Raw genomic sequence first — 18179 nt, 5'->3', positions numbered from 1 at the left:
GCGTTTATTGAGCACTTACTATGCGCCAGGCACTGGTCTGAGTGTTTCACACAGATGAACTCATGTCATCCTCTCAACAACTCTGTTCTTACTGCCATTTTGCAGATGGGGAATCTGAGGCCCATAGAGGGTGAATAACTTGCTCCAGGTCATGCAAGTATCAATGGCAGAGCTGGGCTAAGAACTTGTGCTGCTTGATCACTCCCCTATATGGCTTCTAGTAGCAAAGAGGAAGTCTCTTTAAAAAACTCATCCGCGGAGCGAGTGGTATATTTCAGTTTGTGCTCATGGCACGGAAAGTTTAACACTTGTGGGAAGGCACCAAGGCGTGGTGGGGGTGGGCACGGGGCGCTGTGGGTGTGCGGATAAACACGAGACATGAAGCCAGAAGCCCTTGGGTTCGGTCCTCCGTTATGCTGCCTATGAGCCTTGGACCTTGGCCAAGTCACTTAAACTTCCTGAGCCTCATTCTTCTCACCTGTCAAATGCGATTAAGATGCTCTACCTTAGGCTTCCCTGGTGTCGCAGTGGTTGAGAGTCCGCCTGCCGATGCAGGGGACATGGGTTCGTGCCCCGGTCCGGGAAGATCCCACATGCCGCGGAGCGGCTGGGCCCGTGAGCCATGGCCGCTGAGCCTGCGCGTCCGGAGCCTGTGCTCCACAAAGGGAGAGGCCACAACAGTGAGAGGCCCGCGTACCGCAAAAAAAAAAAAAAAGATGCTCTACCTTAGAGGGTTGCTGTGAGCTCATGAGAATATGAATATTAAAGTGGCTTGTGCCGAAATTTAAGGTAATAAGATGATCATGGTTGTTATCTTTAGGACTGAAGGATGGAGTTGGTGAGGAATGACGTCGTAATAAGAGAGGCAGGGGTTACCCGGGCCTGCTAATAGGATATTATTCTCTCTCTTGCTCTCCCCCAGCTCCGTGACATTGGTACCATTAATGTCTGGTGCCTGTACAGCTCGTGCCCTGGACTCAGACCCCGTTTCTCTGATTCTATCAGTCAGGACGCCGAGCTGCAAACGGCAGCTACTCTAAGCTGGAAAGGAATTTATTAAAGGGAATAGTGAATATTAGGTGGTAGTTTGGGGAGGAAGAGAGAGCTGGGAATAATGAGCAGCCACATCACCAGAGCCTCTGTCTCCTATCATTGGGCAACAAAACCTCCACCACACACACACACACACACACACACGACATGCATACAGAGTGGCCATCCTTTGTGCATGCAAGGAGCACTCTTTTGTCATAGGAATGAAGACCTCATCGGGCACTTTCCGCAGGGGACTGACAATTACAGATGCACAGTGAAAAAGCCTCCCGGATGCCAGCAGATCTGAGTGGGAATAACGAAGGCACACACTGCTGTCTAATAGGATGAGTTGGTATGAAACAACTGGGGCCATCAGCATCTCTTTCTCCACCCTGGAAGGAGAGATGAGCATGGGTGTCTAGAGATCCTTTGAGGGGAGATTTCACTCCATCTCACTCCCCAGGGGTTAGGGGATAGAGGAAGGGGCTTGCAAAGCTAGAGATCAAAGCTGCTGACTGGGCATGGGGTGGGGGGACTCCCCAACTGGGAAGAGAATGGGACTCTGAGGACCCCAGGAAGACGAGGCTTGGGCTCAGGCTGTTTCCTGGGGAGGGTGGGGCCTCAGAGGGATGAGTCGGGTGGTAAGGCATCAATGTCCAGGACCCAGGCTGGCAAGACCCTCCCCAGGCTGTCTTGGTATTAAAGCAGGTGCTGTCCGACTTTACAGGCTAGAAGACAGGGACGGGGGCCACGAGCAGGACAAAGGTGTCAAAGGTAGACTGAAGGTCAGAGAGCCCTGGGAAAGGTTCCCAATCGGGGAACTCCAAGTCTCCTGTGTGTCTCTGAGCAAGGGCATGCCCTGCCGAAACGCTCAAGGTAGAGACTTGGAACCGCGTTACCTAGCTCAGAGCGATAAGGGATTGGGCCGTGTATTAGTGTGCTAGGGCTGCTGTAACAAAGGTCCACGAACAGAGCAGCCTAAACAACAGAAATCTGTTGTCTCACAGTTCTGGAGGCTGGAAGTCTGAGATCAAGATGCCAGCAGGGCCCTGTTCCCTCTGAAGGCCCAAGGGAAGGATCTGTTCCAAGCCTCTCTCTCAGCTTCTGGTAGTTCCTGGGCTTGTGGCAGCACAACTCCAATCTTCACATTGGTGTTCTCCCTGAGTATGTCTGTGTCCATATTTCCCCTTTTTAGAAGGACACCATTCATATTGGGAAAGGAGCCCACCCCACCCCACCCCAGTATGACCTCATTTCCAAATAAGGTCACCTTCGGAGGTACTGGGGGTTGGGATTTCAACCTATGAACTGGTGGCGTGTGTGTGTGTGTGTGTGTGTGTGTGTGTGTGTGTGTGTGTGTGTGTGTGTGTGTGTGTGGTGGAGAGGGACACACAATTCAACCCATAACAGATGGGTCTCACATCCTGAGTTTTGGGGCACAATTCACACACTCTACTTACACACAGCTGGCTCTCAGGTGGGCCTTATGGTTCATGCTCTGCACACCCTTTGAGACGGGGAGGCCGAGCACATCTCTTTCCCTGAAAGAGGCTTGGAGCGGTAAACGGCTGTGGCTGGGACATACACCCATGATGCCCTGTCAGCAGCCAGCTTCCCAGCTGTGACCATGGCAGGGTAACAAGGCTCCATGAATCTCTGTTGTGGTGAAGCCAGGATGAGTATGGAGAGGGCCCAGCACGGGGCTGCGGGTGCAAAGCCAAGGGCTCAGCAGATACTAGCTGCCTTCCCCTCTTCCCCCTGACGGCTCCGAACGTAGAGAATCTTCCCTCAGGTTGAGCTGAGACCCAGGTGAGGACAGGGCTGGGAGAGGGTAAATTACATGCCCAAGGTCACAGGGTTAAACCTCTTCCCCACACAGAGACCATCGTGTCCAGCATCCTGTCATCCCCTGCCCCTCCCCCCCCCCGCCCCCACCGGGGCAGGCGTTGGTTTCTCTCTCCTGGGCCTGGCCCCTCTCCTACCCAGCAGCTCCACCCTGGGTTCTCCCCCAGCATCCTCCTAAGTTCTCCTCAGGATTCAGGGACGTGACTCCACCAGCTATTAATGAGGGGTTGTTAGGGACATGGCATTGTGCTAGGTGCTCAGTTTCAGCGAGACCCCCAGAAGGTCAAATTGGGATCCAGTCGTTCCTTCCAAACACCTTTGCCCTTGGAAAAGGAGATGTGACCTAGGGGGGTGGAGGAGGGTGTAGAAACTGAGGTGCAGAATCTTAGAGCTGGATGGAACTTCGGAACACCCCGTTTCCAGGCCCCTCTGGCTACGTTGAGGAAACCGAGGCCAGGGAGGTAACTGCCAAGGTCAAATGTTGGGCGCTGCCTGGTGGCAGAAGCCAGGCATCTGAGGCTATACCGGAACCGAAGGGACAGGTGGTGGGTGTTCCCGTAGGCCTGCGTGCTCAGTTCCCAAGATTGGAGGGGCTGGCGTCTGCGGAGGGGTCGCCTCCACGGCTCTTGCGGGGAGAGGAGGCTAAAAGGAAGGTGGTGCGTGCATCTGGGGATTGTGGGAGTGGAGGGCGGCGCACCCGCCTTCGGCAACGCGTGGGGCGCCGGAGAAGGGATTGCGGGGCAGGTGGGGTCCTGCGGGGGCCCACGCGTGGGGGCCGGGCCGGCCGGGGCGGGGTGAGTCACCGCCCGCCCGCTCCCATTGTGCGGCCCGGCGGCGGCGGCGGCGGCGGAGCTGCGGAGCCGAGCGAGAGGAGGTGGAGCCGCGGGCTGCGGGCTCCGGCGCCTGCGTCCGCCCAGCCCGCCAGGCTCGCTGCCGCCGCGGGCGCCCCCAGGCCGTCCGGCCCTGCGCAGCGACAGGCCCCGGGGCGAGCGCGGGAAGGAGATGGGGCGCGGCGGTCGGCCCGAGCCCCGCACGCTCCGGAGCCCCGAGGTACCGCAGGGCGGGGCAGGGAGCGGCGGGCCGGGCCCCGGGGCATCCCGGGCGCGGCGGGGCCTCGATGGGCGCTCGGGCGGGCGGGGGATCCAGCTCCGGGGAGGGGGAGGGGGGAGCGGCCGCGCGAGGCTCCTGACCCCGCCCTCCTCCCCCAGGGCTCCCCATTAGGTCCGCGCAGCGCCCTCTTCTCACCCGGGTCACGGGTCCCTCAGTGAGTCAAAGTCCCCCCAAGCCGCCTCTCCGGACATGGCCAATGGAGTGATTCCGCCGCCCGGGGGCGCCTCCCCCCTACCCCAGGTGACTGACGCTCGCGGGGGTGGGAGAAGAGGAGGGGGAGGGACCTCAAGGAGGATAGGGGGGTCTTCTGGTCGACCCTGGGACCCCCAGATCCAGGGATAGAGCTGGGCGGGAGATATGGAGAAAGAGGGGGTCTTTTGGTATTTCTCGGGTCTGTTGCCCCCTCTCCTCCCAAGCCCTGGAAGCCTGGGAGGTTGACCCCAGCCTGGGCCACAGGGAGTAGAAGACGAGTCTGCTGGTCTCCCCCATCTCCACCTAGGGCTTGGAGTTGGGGTGGGTGTGTGGCGTTCATGCGTCAGGGTTCCTTAGAAGAGGCTGTTGGGTTTGCAGGTCCGGGTGCCCTTGGAGGAGCCCCCTCTGAGTCCAGACATGGAGGAGGAGGATGATGACTTGGGCAAGACCTTGGCTGTGAGCAGGTTTGGGGACCTCATCAACAAGCCCCCGGCCTGGGACCCCAAGAAGCCCAGCCGCAGCTACAGCGAGCGGGACTTTGAGTGTGGGTAGCCTGGGGACCCCTAGTGTGGCCGCCCTCACCGCCATCACCTTCATTGCCACCATCACCGTGCTCACCACTGGCTTGGTCACCCGGTGTCATCTTATGCTGGATGCTGTGCTGGATGCTGTGCTGGGCCACCATGCCATGTTAAGTCATCCTGCCTCACTTACCCATCACCTGTCTGCCTGCTAGGGGAGCTGAGCCCCAGACACAGGGGAGATGTAGGGAGATGGGCCTGAGGCCTCCCTTGGTGACCTTCATCTTCCTCAAGGCTCTGTCATACCTCTGGCCCTGCTCTCGTCTCTCTGCCACCTCTCCTCCCCTCCTTAGCTCTGCTGACTCTACCTTTCCCTTCCTTGCTGTGTCCTGTCCTCTCATCCCCGCATCCTCCCTGTCACAACCTCCCCTCTCCATCACTCCATCCCCCCAACTCTACCAGGCCTTCCCAATGACAGGCTATGGGTACAGGTGTTGGGGGGAGCCTGACTCTGGAGGAAGGACTAGGGTGCCCTTGTTTGAGGCCTTGAGCTAGAATAAGGCATGCGTCCCTAGGGTGGTGAGGGGCCCCCTTCTGCTGTGGGGGCCCCAACCAGCTCTCCTGCACCCTCAGTTCACCGGCACACATCCCACCACACCCACCACCCGCTCTCGGTGCGCCTGCCTCCACCCCACAAGCTGCGGCGACTGCCCGCCACCTCTGCCCGGCAAACCAGGAGGAAGAGGAAGAAGGAGAGAACCTCTGCTCCCCCCTCTGAGGGGACCCCTCCCATCCAGGAGGAGGGGGGAGCCGGAGTGGATGAGGAGGAGGAAGAGGAGGAGGAAGAGGAAGGGGAGTCTGAGGCAGAGCCTGTAGAACCTCCACCCGCAGGGTCCCCACCCAAAGCAAAGGTAAGGTCTGTCCCCAGGGAGGGCTGGCTGCTCAGGGAGAGGAGGGGAGGCCTGGAGGGGGGAGGGGAGGCCCGGCAGGGTTGGGGGAGGCGGGGCTGAGTGGGGTATTGGGGCTGAGTCAGGGCAGGGACCCAGGTCACACGGGGTTTATCCACAGTTCTCCATTGGAAGTGACGAGGACGACAGTCCCGGCCTCTCGGGGAGGGCCGCCTTCACCAAGCCCCTGCCCGCGGTGGGCCCGCGCTCCGACAAGAGCCCCCAGCACTCGGTCAGGTACTGGCCTCCAGCCCAGCCGAGAGCAGGTCCCAGGCTCCTTCCTGACCCCAGTGGAGAAGCTAGGAGGAAAGGAGGCGGGGCGGAGGAGCCGGGGAGGGCGTGCCCCTTCTCTGCATGATTGGCAAGGAGGAGAGCACCAGAGGGCGGGCAGGGAGAGTCCTCCAGGAGAGAGAGGGTGTCTGGGTGAAAAGGAGGATGGGGACAAAGAGGAACTGGGGACCAGTGCAACGGGGGCAGGAAGGTGGAGGTAAGCTTTTCTCTGCTCAGGAGGAGCCTGTGTGTAGTCCCCAGGGGGCCTCTCCAGGCCCTGCCCCAAGCTGGGGGAGGGCAGAGGAACCCCCTCTCCTGGCCCACCTCCACCGAGGGTCCCTGCCAGTTTCAAGGCTGCCGTGTTGCCTCCTCAGCTCCCCTAGTCCCCGGGCCCGGGTCTCCCGAGTCGCCGGAGAGAAGAGTCGGCCACGGAGCCCGTCAGCCAGCTATGACCTGCGGGAACGGCTATGTCCAGGCAGTGCCCTGGGCAGCCCGGGTGGCCCGGAGCAGCAGGTGCCCACTGATGAGGCGGAGGCCCAGATGCTGGGCTCCGCGGACCTGGACGACATGAAGAGTGAGTGACACCCACTTCCAGGGGTGCCCAGCCTGTGAGGGACCTTGGAGAGGCTCTGTGTTCTCCCCCACCCAGGGCTGAGCTCCTCTGCGGTATCCCTGTCTGCTGGAATGTGGCCAGTGATGGGGAACTCACTACCTAACCAAGCCATGCCTCGGGTGCCAGAGCTGAGACTTCCCCTCATGATGCCTTTGCCCTTCCGTCCTGGTTGTGTCCTCTGAGTCACCCCTGGAATAAGGCAGCCCTTTTTCCACACGACGTTTGGAGACATCATTGTACCCCCCCTCCTCCGACGCTCCTCTTCTCGGGGCAAACTCTTTTTACCCGCTTGGAACCAGGGCCCTGAGTCCCAGCCACTCCACCAGGCCCTGCCTCTCCCTGTGTCAGGAGCCTCCTACTCCCATCACACCACCCTCGGCCGGGCCTGGCTGTGATCTCGGCACGTTCCTTCCGTCTTATCAGTGCCCTGGTTTCTGTGCCACCTGTCCGCACCCATGGGGCTCTGTGCCCAGCCAGGGGCATCACCGACCCCGCCCTCCTCCCCCTTGGAACCACAGTGTGTGCAGGGGTGGGGTGGGAGGGGGGAGGGCTCTGAGTGCAATACGTCATGGAAAGTTGCCAGGGCCTGAGGACAGGGACAGGAACAATCCGATGGCAGCAGCAGCAGCAGCGGCGGTGGCAGCAGCGGTGGGATGGGGGGTGGTCAGGGGGAGGGCGTGTTTACAGACCTAGGGTGCAGGCTGGAAGCAGCAGGGAGCAGGCCTGCGGACCTGGGGAGTCGGGGTCAGGAGGCCCGGCCATCTTCAAGCTCTGGTTGGACCAAGACCACTGCTGTCCAGGCTCCTGCCTCTCAGGAGAGCCGGGGCTCTAGGAAGGAACAGGGGCTGAGGCCTTGGCCATCTGGGGAATGATGAGCCCGCTGGAGGAGGTCACAGAGCCCAACAGGGCACTGAGCCCTGGGCCCGGGGACGCTGAGGGTCAGAGCCCTCAGAGGGCTCCAGCCCCCAGCCCTCGAGACTCGCTGGCCTCAGAGGACTTAGAGATGTTTGTGCTGGACCTTGAGGACTATGACCTGTGGGAATCCATCAGGGGCCAGCTGAGCCCCATGGTGGGCGGACCAGCTTGTGAGTAACTGGGCTGCTGGCCTTCCCCCAGCTGTGGGCCTGGAAGGGGCAGATGGGAAGGAAGGGAGAGAAGCTCTGCCTGAGTCCATCTGGATGTGTACCCATGGGGGAGTACACATGGGTGCCGAGGGGCACAGGGAAGGTGCCGAGGGCGCGGGGCCTGGTGACTTAATGTGGGTCCTGGCACTGCCGAGTAAGAGGCAGTGGCCGTGACCGGGGCTGTGGACTGAGTTGGGAGTCTGCCTTTTTACTGTGGCTTAGCCAGTCTCCCTGTGTGACTTTGGACTAGTCCTTTCCCCTCTCTGGGCCTCAGTCTCCTTATGTATGAAATGGCCCAGCTGGACGATATGGTTTTGTCGGCATGGTCCCTGGGTGACTGTGGCACCCCCCCCCCCGAGTAGAATGGCTGGGCAGAGCTGGAGGGGCTGGCAATGACCCCGAGGCCCTGAGCTGGAACCCTGGGACCGCCAAGCCCATCTTCTCCGCAGGTCACCGGCTGGAGGACAACCCTGGCGTGCGCCGGCACCTGGTAAAGAAGCCGTCTCGGACGCAGGGCGGGAGGGGCAGCCCCAGTGGCCTGGCCCCCATCCTGCGCAGGAAGAAGAAGAAGCAGCAGCTGGACCGGAGGCCTCATGAGGTACCGGGCCCCGAGGAAGTGGGCCTTTGGATTCTTCTCGCCTCTCCTCCCCCCTTCTCCCTCCCTCCCTGCCTGGCCCATCGCCATGTCCCCAGGACAGCCGGTCCCACCTGGCGGCTCCCAGGCCTTCACCCTTGGCGCCCACCCCAGGTGTTTGTGGAGCTGAATGAGCTGATGCTGGACCGCAGCCAGGAGCCCCACTGGCGGGAGACGGCTCGCTGGATCAAGTTTGAAGAGGACGTGGAGGAAGAGACGGAGCGCTGGGGGAAGCCGCACGTGGCCTCGCTCTCCTTCCGCAGCCTGCTGGAGCTCCGGAGGACCATCGCCCACGGTAGGGGCCCTGCAGGCCTGTCCCGAGAGCTGCAGGCCCTCTTCACAAACCACAGAGCTCGGCCTGTGCTGGGCTGCCCAGCTCCAGGGACTGCTCCCTGGAGCCCTGGGGCCAGGTGAGGTCTGGCTGCCACTTTGGGGACATGGGGTCCAGCTGCCTGCACAGCCATAAGCTCTGAGGGGTGGGACTGTGCCCAGGTACCTAGCACTGTACCTGGGGCACAGTAGGTATCTGTCCACATGCAGTAAATCAACAGATGACCCCCTCTCTGGGCAAGGAGGGGCTGTGCCCTCACCCCGTGCTCTCTTTTTGCATCCCTCTCGGGCTGGGCTGTGGCCACATGGAGCTGTGTATGCACCTGGGCACATCAGATGCTTGGCTCACCCAGCATGTCTGCCTGCCCTTGGGGAGCAAGCCGCTGGGGGGTGGTTTTTTTCTACCTGACGGGACCGTGCTCCCTCCCCTGACTGTGCCCCCAGGAGCTGCCCTCCTGGACCTGGAGCAGACCACTCTGCCAGGCATCGCACACCTCGTGGTGGAGACCATGATTGTGTCTGACCAGATCCGGCCGGAGGACAGGGCCAGTGTCCTTCGCACCCTGCTGCTGAAACACAGGTGCCAGGGTGGGGCGCCTGGGAGGGCGCCTTCAGGTTCAGCTGCCTTCCAGGAGCACAGACTCTACTGAGTGGCTCTCGAGCCTCTGCTTGAATACCCCAAATGATGGGGAGCTCATTCCTTCTTTATCTTTGGACAGTACCAACCGTTAGAAAGTTCCTTCTTACATTGAGGCAAAAAGGATGGAGGCCCTGACCCTCCGTTTCTCATTTCCTCATGACCTCAGGCCACCAAGGGGCTGTCTTCCTAACCTGCCTTGCCCCCTCTGCCCTCTCCCCAGCCATCCCAATGATGACAAGGACAGTGGCTTCTTTCCCCGAAATGCGTCCAGTTCCAGCGTGAACTCGGTCCTAGGGAATCATCACCCAACCCCCAGCCATGGCCCCGATGGTGCAGTGCCTACCGTGGCTGATGACCTGGGGGAGCCAGCCCCACTCTGGCCTCATGACCCTGAGGCCAAGGAGGTCAGTCACCTTGCTCTGACCTGGGCTGGGGGATGAGGAGGGCTTCCAGTTTCAGTGGAGGCCACGGATGGCTTCATTGAGTGGGTCAGGAAGGTTGGTTGCCGGGCACCATACTAGGGATGTGGGGGACATACATTCAGGAGGGACCCCTGCCCTGGAGAAACAGAAATTTTAAAGGGGATGACGGGGCAGACCCAGGGGAGCCATTTAAACAAGGTAAGGCTGAGATGGAGGAGGGTCCAGATCCTGCTGTGGGGCACTTCACCAATAGTCTCCACCCTGGCTGGGGATGGAGAAAGCAGGGCCCAGATCCAGGGGTTGGTGGGCAGAGTCCAGGCCTGGAACAAGGGATGGGAGGGCCTGCCATGGCCTCCGGTCTGGGTCCCAGCCCTATTCCAGTTCTGCGTCCTCAGAAGCCCCTCCACATGCCTGGGGGAGATGGTCACCGGGGGAAAAGCCTGAAGCTGCTGGAGAAGATCCCTGAAGATGCTGAGGCTACTGTTGTGCTCGTGGGTAAGGAGGGCTGGGCCCTGGGGGCATGTGGGCTACAGGGCGTGGATGCCCCCACCATGGTCTGCTTGTCTTGAGCTCTGGCCTGCAGGCTGCCTCGTCCATCCCCAACCAGGCCCCCACCTTGCCCCTGGTTTTTCTCTCAACCCATCTTCCCTAATCCTCTGCCTGCTTCCCATCCAGTTTTCTGCTATCTTGGATTGCTTCTAGTCCATATAACACCGTTGTGAGAATTAGGAAAAAGCACCCCTTCCTCAATACCCTTGATTTCCGTCTGCTGGTAAATTGTAATAAATGTACAGACATACAAGCAAATAGGGCTTCTTTAGATTGGGGTTTCTTTGTGCAGTACACAACCTGCTCAACTGTACAACATGGCCCCAGATATCCCCCCAGGGCCTGCCTTGACTGCTCCCCTTTGCCCAGCACCCTGTGCCTTTCTGTCCCCCCAGGCTGTGTGCCTTTCTTGGAGCAGCCAGCGGCAGCCTTTGTGCGCCTGAACGAAGCTGTACTCTTGGAGTCTGTGCTTGAGGTCCCCGTGCCGGTTCGCTTTCTCTTCGTGATGCTGGGGCCCGGCCACACCAGCACTGACTATCACGAGCTTGGGCGCTCTATTGCCACCCTCATGTCTGACAAGGTGGGTCCGGCAGCCCCCAGGCTGGGCGTTCTAGGCCTGTTCCCCTGAGCCCTGCTTGTTCTCTGTCTCACACGCTGCCCCCAGTGGTATCCATGGGTACAGGGGTGCTAGTGGCCCTTCGGGGTGGAGGCAGCGCTCTGGAGTGGTGGAGGGAGGGGTGAGCTGAGGGGGAAAAGGGAGCCTTGGGCTGGGGCTATGGGAGGGGACAGGGAGGTGGATGCCGGAACGAAGAAGCCCAGACGCTGAAGCTTTGGATGTGACATGAGACTCGAAAGGGAAGCTGGACTTGGACAGGAGGGTCCTCTAGCCAGGGGTGATGTTCGAAATATTTCCCAACCAACAGGATGTGGGCACTCTCCAGTGAGGATGGAGATTGGATTGGTAACGCTATGCCAGGCGTCATCCCTTCAGTTGTTGCATTGTGGAAAAGTCTGGAGGCTCCCAGGGGAAGAGCGCGGGCAGTCATGGGGGTTTGGGAGGTGTTCAGGGCCGTGGCTGCCTGCCGGCCAGCAGGGACATGAGCCAGAGTTTTGACAAGTGGACTGGACCTGTGGATGTGGCTGAACGTCCACCTTGCCTCTGGGTCTCTGATGGCCCAACACCTCCTCCCCGAAGCGCCCCCTCCCAGGGCCTCCCTGGGCTGTGGGCTCAGTCCCTGGCTTTCCTGCCTCCAGCTATTCCACGATGCTGCCTATCAGGCGGATGACAGGCAGGACCTCCTGAGCGCCATCAGCGAGTTCCTGGACGGCAGCATCGTGATCCCCCCGTCCGAGGTGGAGGGCCGAGACCTGCTGCGCTCCGTGGCTGCCTTCCAGCGCGAGCTGCTCAGGAAGCGGCGGGAGCGGGAGCAGACCAAAGTTGAGATGACCACCCAGGGCGGCTACGTGGCCCCTGGGAAAGGTCAGACCCTTTGGGGCCCGGAGCCCCCTGAACCTATGCCCCCTCCGCGGCTCCCACGGCTCTGACCCCAGCCCCATCCCGACTCTTGAACCCTGCACGTCAGCTTCCAATCCCTGACCCAGGTCTCTGCACTGCGTCCCAGGCTGGGAAGGATTGGGCCCAGGGCCTGCTCCAAGCACGAGGTTCCAGCAGCCTCTTGTTCCCCCAGAGCTGGCGATGGACTTAGGGGGCTCCGAGGTGCCCCCTGACGACGACCCCCTGCTGCGCACTGGCTCGGTGTTTGGGGGGCTTGTCCGGGACGTGAAGCGCCGGTACCCGCACTACCCTAGCGACCTGCGGGACGCCCTGCACTCCCAGTGCGTGGCTGCCGTGCTCTTCATCTACTTCGCTGCCCTCAGTCCCGCCATCACCTTCGGGGGGCTGCTAGGTGAGGGGCGGGAGGAGAGGTGAGGGGGCTCACTGTCATCTGCAGGGTTGCTGGGTCAGGGTGTTCCAGTGGTCACTTCTGGGATGACAGTAAAGTGAGAGGGGGTGGGTGCAAGGGGTGGGAGATCCGGAGTGGGGGGCTGGTGGTGAGAGGCAGGAGGGCTGAGAGTGGTGAGGGTCCCTAGCTACCACTCTGGGGAGCTGCTCCATTTTTCTTGGGTCCCCAGGTTAGGGGAAACTAGACGAGAAAGAGGGGCCAGGTAGAAAGAGCCAGGCCAGGGCCGTCCCACTGACCCTCGCCCGCCCCAGGGGAGAAGACAGAAGGACTGATGGGTGTGTCTGAGCTGATCGTGTCCACGGCTGTGCTTGGTGTCCTCTTCTCTCTGCTGGGGGCCCAGCCGCTGCTTGTGGTCGGCTTCTCGGGGCCACTGCTCGTCTTCGAAGAAGCCTTCTTCAAGGTGACAGCCACCCTGCCCCTCCCCAGGGCTCACCTGCTCCACCCTGTGCCCCTGGCCCAGGGCATGGGCCCCTGCGGTCTTTCCCCCTCCTCTCCCTCGGGGTGCACCTCCTGCCCGTCCCGTGGGGCCCCGAGGGCCGGGTCAGATGGCTGTGGTGACCGCCTCTCTCTCCCGCCCTCCAGTTCTGCCGAGCCCAGGGCCTGGAGTACCTCACAGGCCGGGTGTGGGTTGGCCTCTGGCTGGTGGTCTTTGTTCTTGCCCTGGTGGCCGCGGAAGGCAGCTTCCTGGTCCGCTACATCTCACCCTTCACCCAGGAGATCTTCGCCTTCCTCATCTCTCTCATTTTCATCTATGAGACCTTCCACAAGCTCTACAAGGTGGGCCCTGAGAGGTCTTGGGGGGGTGGGTGTAGGTGGGGGCTGGGCAGCACCCTGGAAAGGAGAGCCTGGGGGGAGGAGGGACGAGGAGGAAGGCTCTGTAGGCTGTGGGCATGGGGGTTGAGGACGCCCTAGGGCTACGTCTGAGCTGAAGGGCAGGGAGTCAAACCCAGAGGTTTGAAGTCCAGGATTCACCTGAACAGGTATGGGACGGAAAGGGGGCGTTGTCAGGGCTATGGGTCTGGGGTCCTTGGGTCACTGTATGTAGAGGAAGGGCGTCTGTGTGTGAGATGGAGCTGCATGTCCTGTGTTATGTTGCCCGGTCAGGTGTGGGAGGGGCCAGCCCTCTCCCTCACAGGTGTACTGATGCTATGAAATCAGGCACCTGCCCAGGTGAGCACTAGGGCAACCTCGTAACCCACACAGGTGTTCACGGAGCACCCACTGCTGCCATTCTACCCCCCTGCGGGAGCCCTGGCTTCTGAGCTGGACCTGAATGTGAGTGCCCTGCCCCCCACCGAGGGGCCGCCGGGCCCCAGGAACCAACCCAACACGGCTCTGCTGTCCCTCATCCTCATGCTCGGGACCTTCCTCATTGCCTTCTTCCTGCGCAAGTTCAGAAACAGCCGCTTCCTGGGTGGCAAGGTGCGTGGCCGGCGGGAGTAGGGCCTGTGGACCCCCTGTGGGTGTCCCTCGGTTCCTGCTGTCTCTGCCAGGCTCCGCTCGAGAGAGGGGCTGTCCCCTTCTCCCGGTCATGGGAGACCTCATCCAAGTCTGTGCAGCCTCTGCCCCTGTCTGAAGCCTCAGAGAGGTGTAATCAGGAGAGGAATGCTCTCCTGGGCTGGGCTGGGCTGGCACCTGTGGGGTTTAAAGGGACAGGTCAGGGGACCCCTGGCTCCTGCTCAGGCCCAAGAGGGGTCCGGGTAAAAAACCCCCATGTTAGTTTCCTGACCCTCCGCTCCATCCACCTTTTGCTCCCTTCCCCTCATTGGCCCCTCTCAAGGCTCGCCGTATCATCGGGGACTTCGGCATCCCCATCTCCATTCTGGTGATGGTCCTGGTGGATTACTCCATTACAGACACCTACACACAGGTGAGTGAGTCCCGACCCCCTCTGGCAGCTGGTTCTCACCCCAGGGCCTTGAGAGGCAGGCCATAACATGTCCCCATTGCGCCAGCAGCCGGTCAGGGCTGGAACCCAGCTTTCCTAGTGGAATGGCTACGTGCTGGGGCTGCACAGGGGTGGGTGGGCTGGGGGTTTCAGAAGCAGCTGTGTGGTCCAGCTGAGGAGGCCGGCCAGGGAGTCTGGGGCTGTGTGTGACGCTTAGTCAGGACTCCTGGAGGAGCAGGTGTGGGACTGGGGGCAGAATGACAGGTGCCCCTGCAGCAGGTCTCCTGGCAGCTCCGGGGCTCAGGGAGAAGGTATATCATTTCCTCATTCGCTGCCAGACCCCTTGGAGGAACAGTGACTTTGGAGGATACAAAACTGATTTTCCCCAAACCTGTTCACACCCACATTCCCTGGAGTCCTGGTACTGGAGACACAGAGCTGGGTGGGAGCAGCTGCTACGTGGAGTTGCTAGCGGCCCTGAACCCGGTCTTCCTTCTGGTCATGCAGAAGCTGACGGTGCCCACGGGACTCTCAGTGACCTCCCCCCATAAGCGCACATGGTTCATCCCGCCCCTGGGTAGCGCCCGTCCTTTCCCGCCCTGGATGATGGTGGCAGCCGCCGTGCCCGCCCTCCTGGTCCTCATCCTGATCTTCATGGAGACACAGATCACCGCGTGAGAGGGCTGGGGGCGGGGCGGGGAGCCGTGGGATTGGCGGCCAGAGGGTGTCCGTGGGCCTGGGGCGTGGTTTCCCCGTTGTGCTTTTTTTTTTTTTTTTTTTTTTTTTTGCGGTTACGCGGGCCTCTTACTGTCGCGGCCTCTCCCGTTGCGGAGCACAGGCTCCGGACGCGCAGGCTCAGCGGCCATGGCTCAGGGGCCCAGCTGCTCCGCGGCACGTGGGATCCTCCCGGACCGGGGCACGAACCCGCGTCCCCTGCATCGGCAGGCGGACTCTCAACCACTGCGCCGCCAGGGAAGTCCCCCCGTGGTGCTTTGACATGATATCTGTCTGTTACCACCACCACTTGCAGGGTGGCACTTGACAGTCCTCAGAAAACCCTGGCAGCATTTTCTCTCAGTGACGCTCACATGTGTCTCATTTTGGTTAAACCACAATGATGTGGTGAGAGCTGGCATCTGGCTTTTGTGGTGTTTTAAGTATCCACAGTATGGGAATTTGCCTCAGATTTGCTTAAATATGAGAACTTCAATTTGAGAACTTGAAAGAGGAAGCGGGCAGGTCCTGGGAGAGTTCTGCTCTGCATGTCCTGTCCCCTCTACACCGTCCCTGCTGTGAGTGCCTGACCCTGTCGCTGGCCACCCCCCCGCCCCCGACTCACCCCCGCTTCCCATCCTCTCCCCGCAGGCTCATTGTCAGCCAGAAGGCGCGGAGGCTGCTCAAAGGCTCCGGCTTCCACCTGGACCTGCTTCTCATCGGCTCCCTGGGTGGGCTCTGTGGCTTGTTTGGGTTGCCCTGGCTCACGGCCGCCACCGTCCGCTCGGTCACCCACGTGAACGCGCTGACCGTTATGCGCACTGCCATTGCTCCCGGCGAGAAGCCCCAGATCCAGGAGGTGCGGGAGCAGCGGGTCACTGGAGTGCTCATCGCCAGCCTCGTGGGTGAGAGCGCCCACCTTGCACGGCCCCGGTCCCCACCCCCCAGACTTGCGTTCTTGGACCTTAAATCTTTTCTCCATCCCAGGCTTGACCCAGATCCCTTCTGAGTTTCCAAACGCATCGTGACTAGCCCCTGCTCTGACCCCCAGACCTGCTTCTTGACACTCCATGTGCCTTTTTGCTTGAGCCCTTTCTTGGCTCTCTGTCCTGTTGCATCTTCTCTTGGTCACAGTGATGAGGCCCGGCTCATCTCCTCCCCACCAGGCCCTTCCATCCTCACGGGGGCTGCCTGAGGGGTCACGTAGGTGTGTGTCACCTCCTCCAGGCCTGTCCATTGTCATGGGGGCTGTGCTGCGCCGGATCCCACTGGCTGTGCTCTTTGGGATTTTCCTGTACATGGGGGTCACATCGCTGTCTGGCATCCAGCTGTCCCAGCGTCTGTTGCTCATACTCATGCCAGCAAAACACCATCCCGAACAGCCCTATGTGACCAAGGTAGGGCCAGGAGGCACAGAGGTGGGGCGATGGGGTGATGGGGAGCGGCGGGAGGGCCGAGGGATCTCTGGGCTGGAGATGGACTCTGAAGGATAAGCTGGGACCTGGGGACCCGAGTTCCTAGAGATGTGGTGAGACCTGACGCCTGTTCCCCAGGTGAAGACCTGGCGGATGCACCTGTTCACGTGCATCCAGCTGGGCTGCATCGCGCTGCTCTGGGTGGTCAAGTCCACGGCGGCCTCGCTCGCCTTTCCCTTCCTGCTGCTGCTCACGGTGCCCCTGAGGCGTTGCCTCCTGCCCCGGCTCTTCCAGGACAGGGAGCTACAGGCGGTAAGGGAAGGCGCTTGGGGCAGTCTTAGGGGCTCGGGCCCTGGGTGCCAGTCTTTGCTGTTGTGTGACCACAGACAAATTACCTAACGTTCCGAAATCTCATTTTCATCTGTATGACGGGGCTACTAATAGATTCTCCCTTATAGGATCGTGGTGAGGATTAAACACAGTTCCAGGTAAAGCAATGAGAACGGTGCCTTGGTGTGAGAGAGGCACAGGGCTGCTGTAGACAGCTGTGTCCTGAACAAAGGCACACAGCTGAGGGATGAGCGGGCGTGGGGTGGTGCTGAGATCCATTCTGAACCCTGTTTTTGTCAGCTAGAGGAAGGGACATCTTTTTGAAAATCCTCCGCCCACGCACGGTGTACAAAGGTACCACAGGAGCTCAGAGCCCCAGGAAAGTGCTTCTGTGTGGTAGCTGCTATCATCATTATTATTATTAGGAGGTATCGCTGGGGGGTGACCTCAAGGTTTTGGCCAGAGGGAAGTGCTTCAACCTGGGGCCACAGTCCCTGTAGACAGTGAGGCTTGGAGAGGTCTAGGGGCAGTGAGGGCTGCCGGCCCAAGGAGGAGCTGGGGAGCGGGAGGCGGTGAGTCCGCTTCCCGGCCTCTCCCAACCTTCTGCTCCCTTTTGCAGCTGGACTCTGAAGATGCTGAACCAAACTTTGATGAGGACGGCCAGGATGAGTACAACGAACTGCACATGCCCGTGTGATCCTCCACCATGGTGCCCCTTGGAGACCCCGACACCTTAGTGATTGACACCAGGCCCCAGTCAGAGCCCAGCCCTAGGGCCAGCGGGCTCGTCATGACCCAGAGATGTGCCTGGAACCACTACTGATGCCACGACTAGAGTGGCCCCCTGACTCTGCCCTGGGCACTGACCTCGTCTCACCCAGGCCCTTTCACAGACCAGACCGGCACAGGCTTTGAGCTCATTATAACCACACTCCTTGTCTTGTGTCTGCCTCACTTTCTTGGTTCCATCTCTGGTTTCTCGGGTCATACTTATCCATCTGGAATTGGAAGAATTCTATTTTCAGGGTCGTCCAAATCAGGGAGAGTTTTGAGGCAAGGACAGAATTCTTGGAGGAAAGGGAGAGAATCAAGACCACAGAAGGTCAGAGCTGGATCTTATCAGCACCCCCTCGACCCCCCCCCCCAAGTACAGTTGAGGAGCTGGAGGCTCAAGGTCTGGCTCAAGGTCACACGCTGTTAATCCAGCCCCTGCTTAGAAGGGGGAGGTTGGGGGATGGGAGGGGGAGGAGGTTGCTCTGCTTTAGCCACTAGGGAAATCAGAGCGTCCCAATGGCTGTGGGGCTACAGAGGGGAATGGAAAATGTTTATTTTCTTTTCCTGATCCTTGGCAGTCCAAAGGGCAGGGACAGGAGCTGCCCAATCCCCTAGACGCCAGGGTCGTGCTGGCTTTGGGGTCCCTGGACCATTTTAGAGTCTCCAGGCTTAGAAGAGAGGCAGTTCTGGGATTCCTGAGGCCACTCCTTGCGTGCAACAGTCTTTGTTACGCCAGAAATAACCTGGGAGGCCTTGCAGAGGGTGCAAACTGGGAGCCCATTTCGTCACAGTTGCTAGGCAACCAGCTGCGTGGTTGAGCGTCTGTCCCTGTGTTGCCCTCTGGTGGCCGCTCTCTCACTGC

The 18179-nt window shown here is 60.7% G+C and overlaps 1 protein-coding gene across 2 annotated transcripts; it reads left to right on the top strand.

Annotated features, from left to right (window-relative positions):
* Positions 1 to 3410: 3410 nt before the first annotated feature.
* On the top strand, positions 3411 to 17497 carry SLC4A3 (solute carrier family 4 member 3). 2 transcript variants are annotated; one of them, XM_060301788.1, is made up of 23 exons: positions 3411 to 3536; positions 4089 to 4230; positions 4561 to 4726; positions 5337 to 5614; positions 5772 to 5887; positions 6295 to 6494; positions 8107 to 8255; positions 8406 to 8586; positions 9066 to 9201; positions 9482 to 9665; positions 10079 to 10178; positions 10628 to 10812; positions 11487 to 11712; positions 11921 to 12139; positions 12448 to 12596; positions 12779 to 12973; positions 13400 to 13618; positions 13977 to 14066; positions 14592 to 14758; positions 15450 to 15703; positions 16026 to 16195; positions 16352 to 16525; positions 17163 to 17497. In XM_060301788.1, the coding sequence occupies exons 2-23, from the start codon at positions 4180 to 4182 to the stop codon at positions 17238 to 17240; spliced, it is 3687 nt and encodes a 1228-aa protein (XP_060157771.1). In that variant the 5' UTR covers positions 3411 to 3536; positions 4089 to 4179; the 3' UTR covers positions 17241 to 17497. The 2 variants fall into 2 exon arrangements, with proteins under 2 accessions (XP_060157771.1, XP_030694369.2); XM_030838509.2 differs by lacking the exon at positions 3411 to 3536 and adding an exon at positions 3774 to 3930.
* Positions 17498 to 18179: the final 682 nt, after the last annotated feature.

This window comes from Globicephala melas, chromosome 7 (assembly GCF_963455315.2).
Source record: "Globicephala melas chromosome 7, mGloMel1.2, whole genome shotgun sequence".
Classification (NCBI taxonomy): Eukaryota; Metazoa; Chordata; class Mammalia; order Artiodactyla; family Delphinidae; genus Globicephala; species Globicephala melas.
This window is presented reverse-complemented; position numbering and strand designations above follow the sequence as displayed.

Bases quoted from the DNA above. Each gene is read 5' to 3' on its own strand.
- SLC4A3 (XM_060301788.1), top strand. From the start codon at position 4,180: ATGGCCAATGGAGTGATTCCGCCGCCCGGGGGCGCCTCCCCCCTACCC. The intron at 4,727-5,336 runs GTGGGTAGCCTG...CTGCACCCTCAG, and splicing joins CAGCGAGCGGGACTTTGAGT to TTCACCGGCACACATCCCAC. The intron at 16,526-17,162 runs GTAAGGGAAGGC...TCCCTTTTGCAG, and splicing joins AGGACAGGGAGCTACAGGCG to CTGGACTCTGAAGATGCTGA.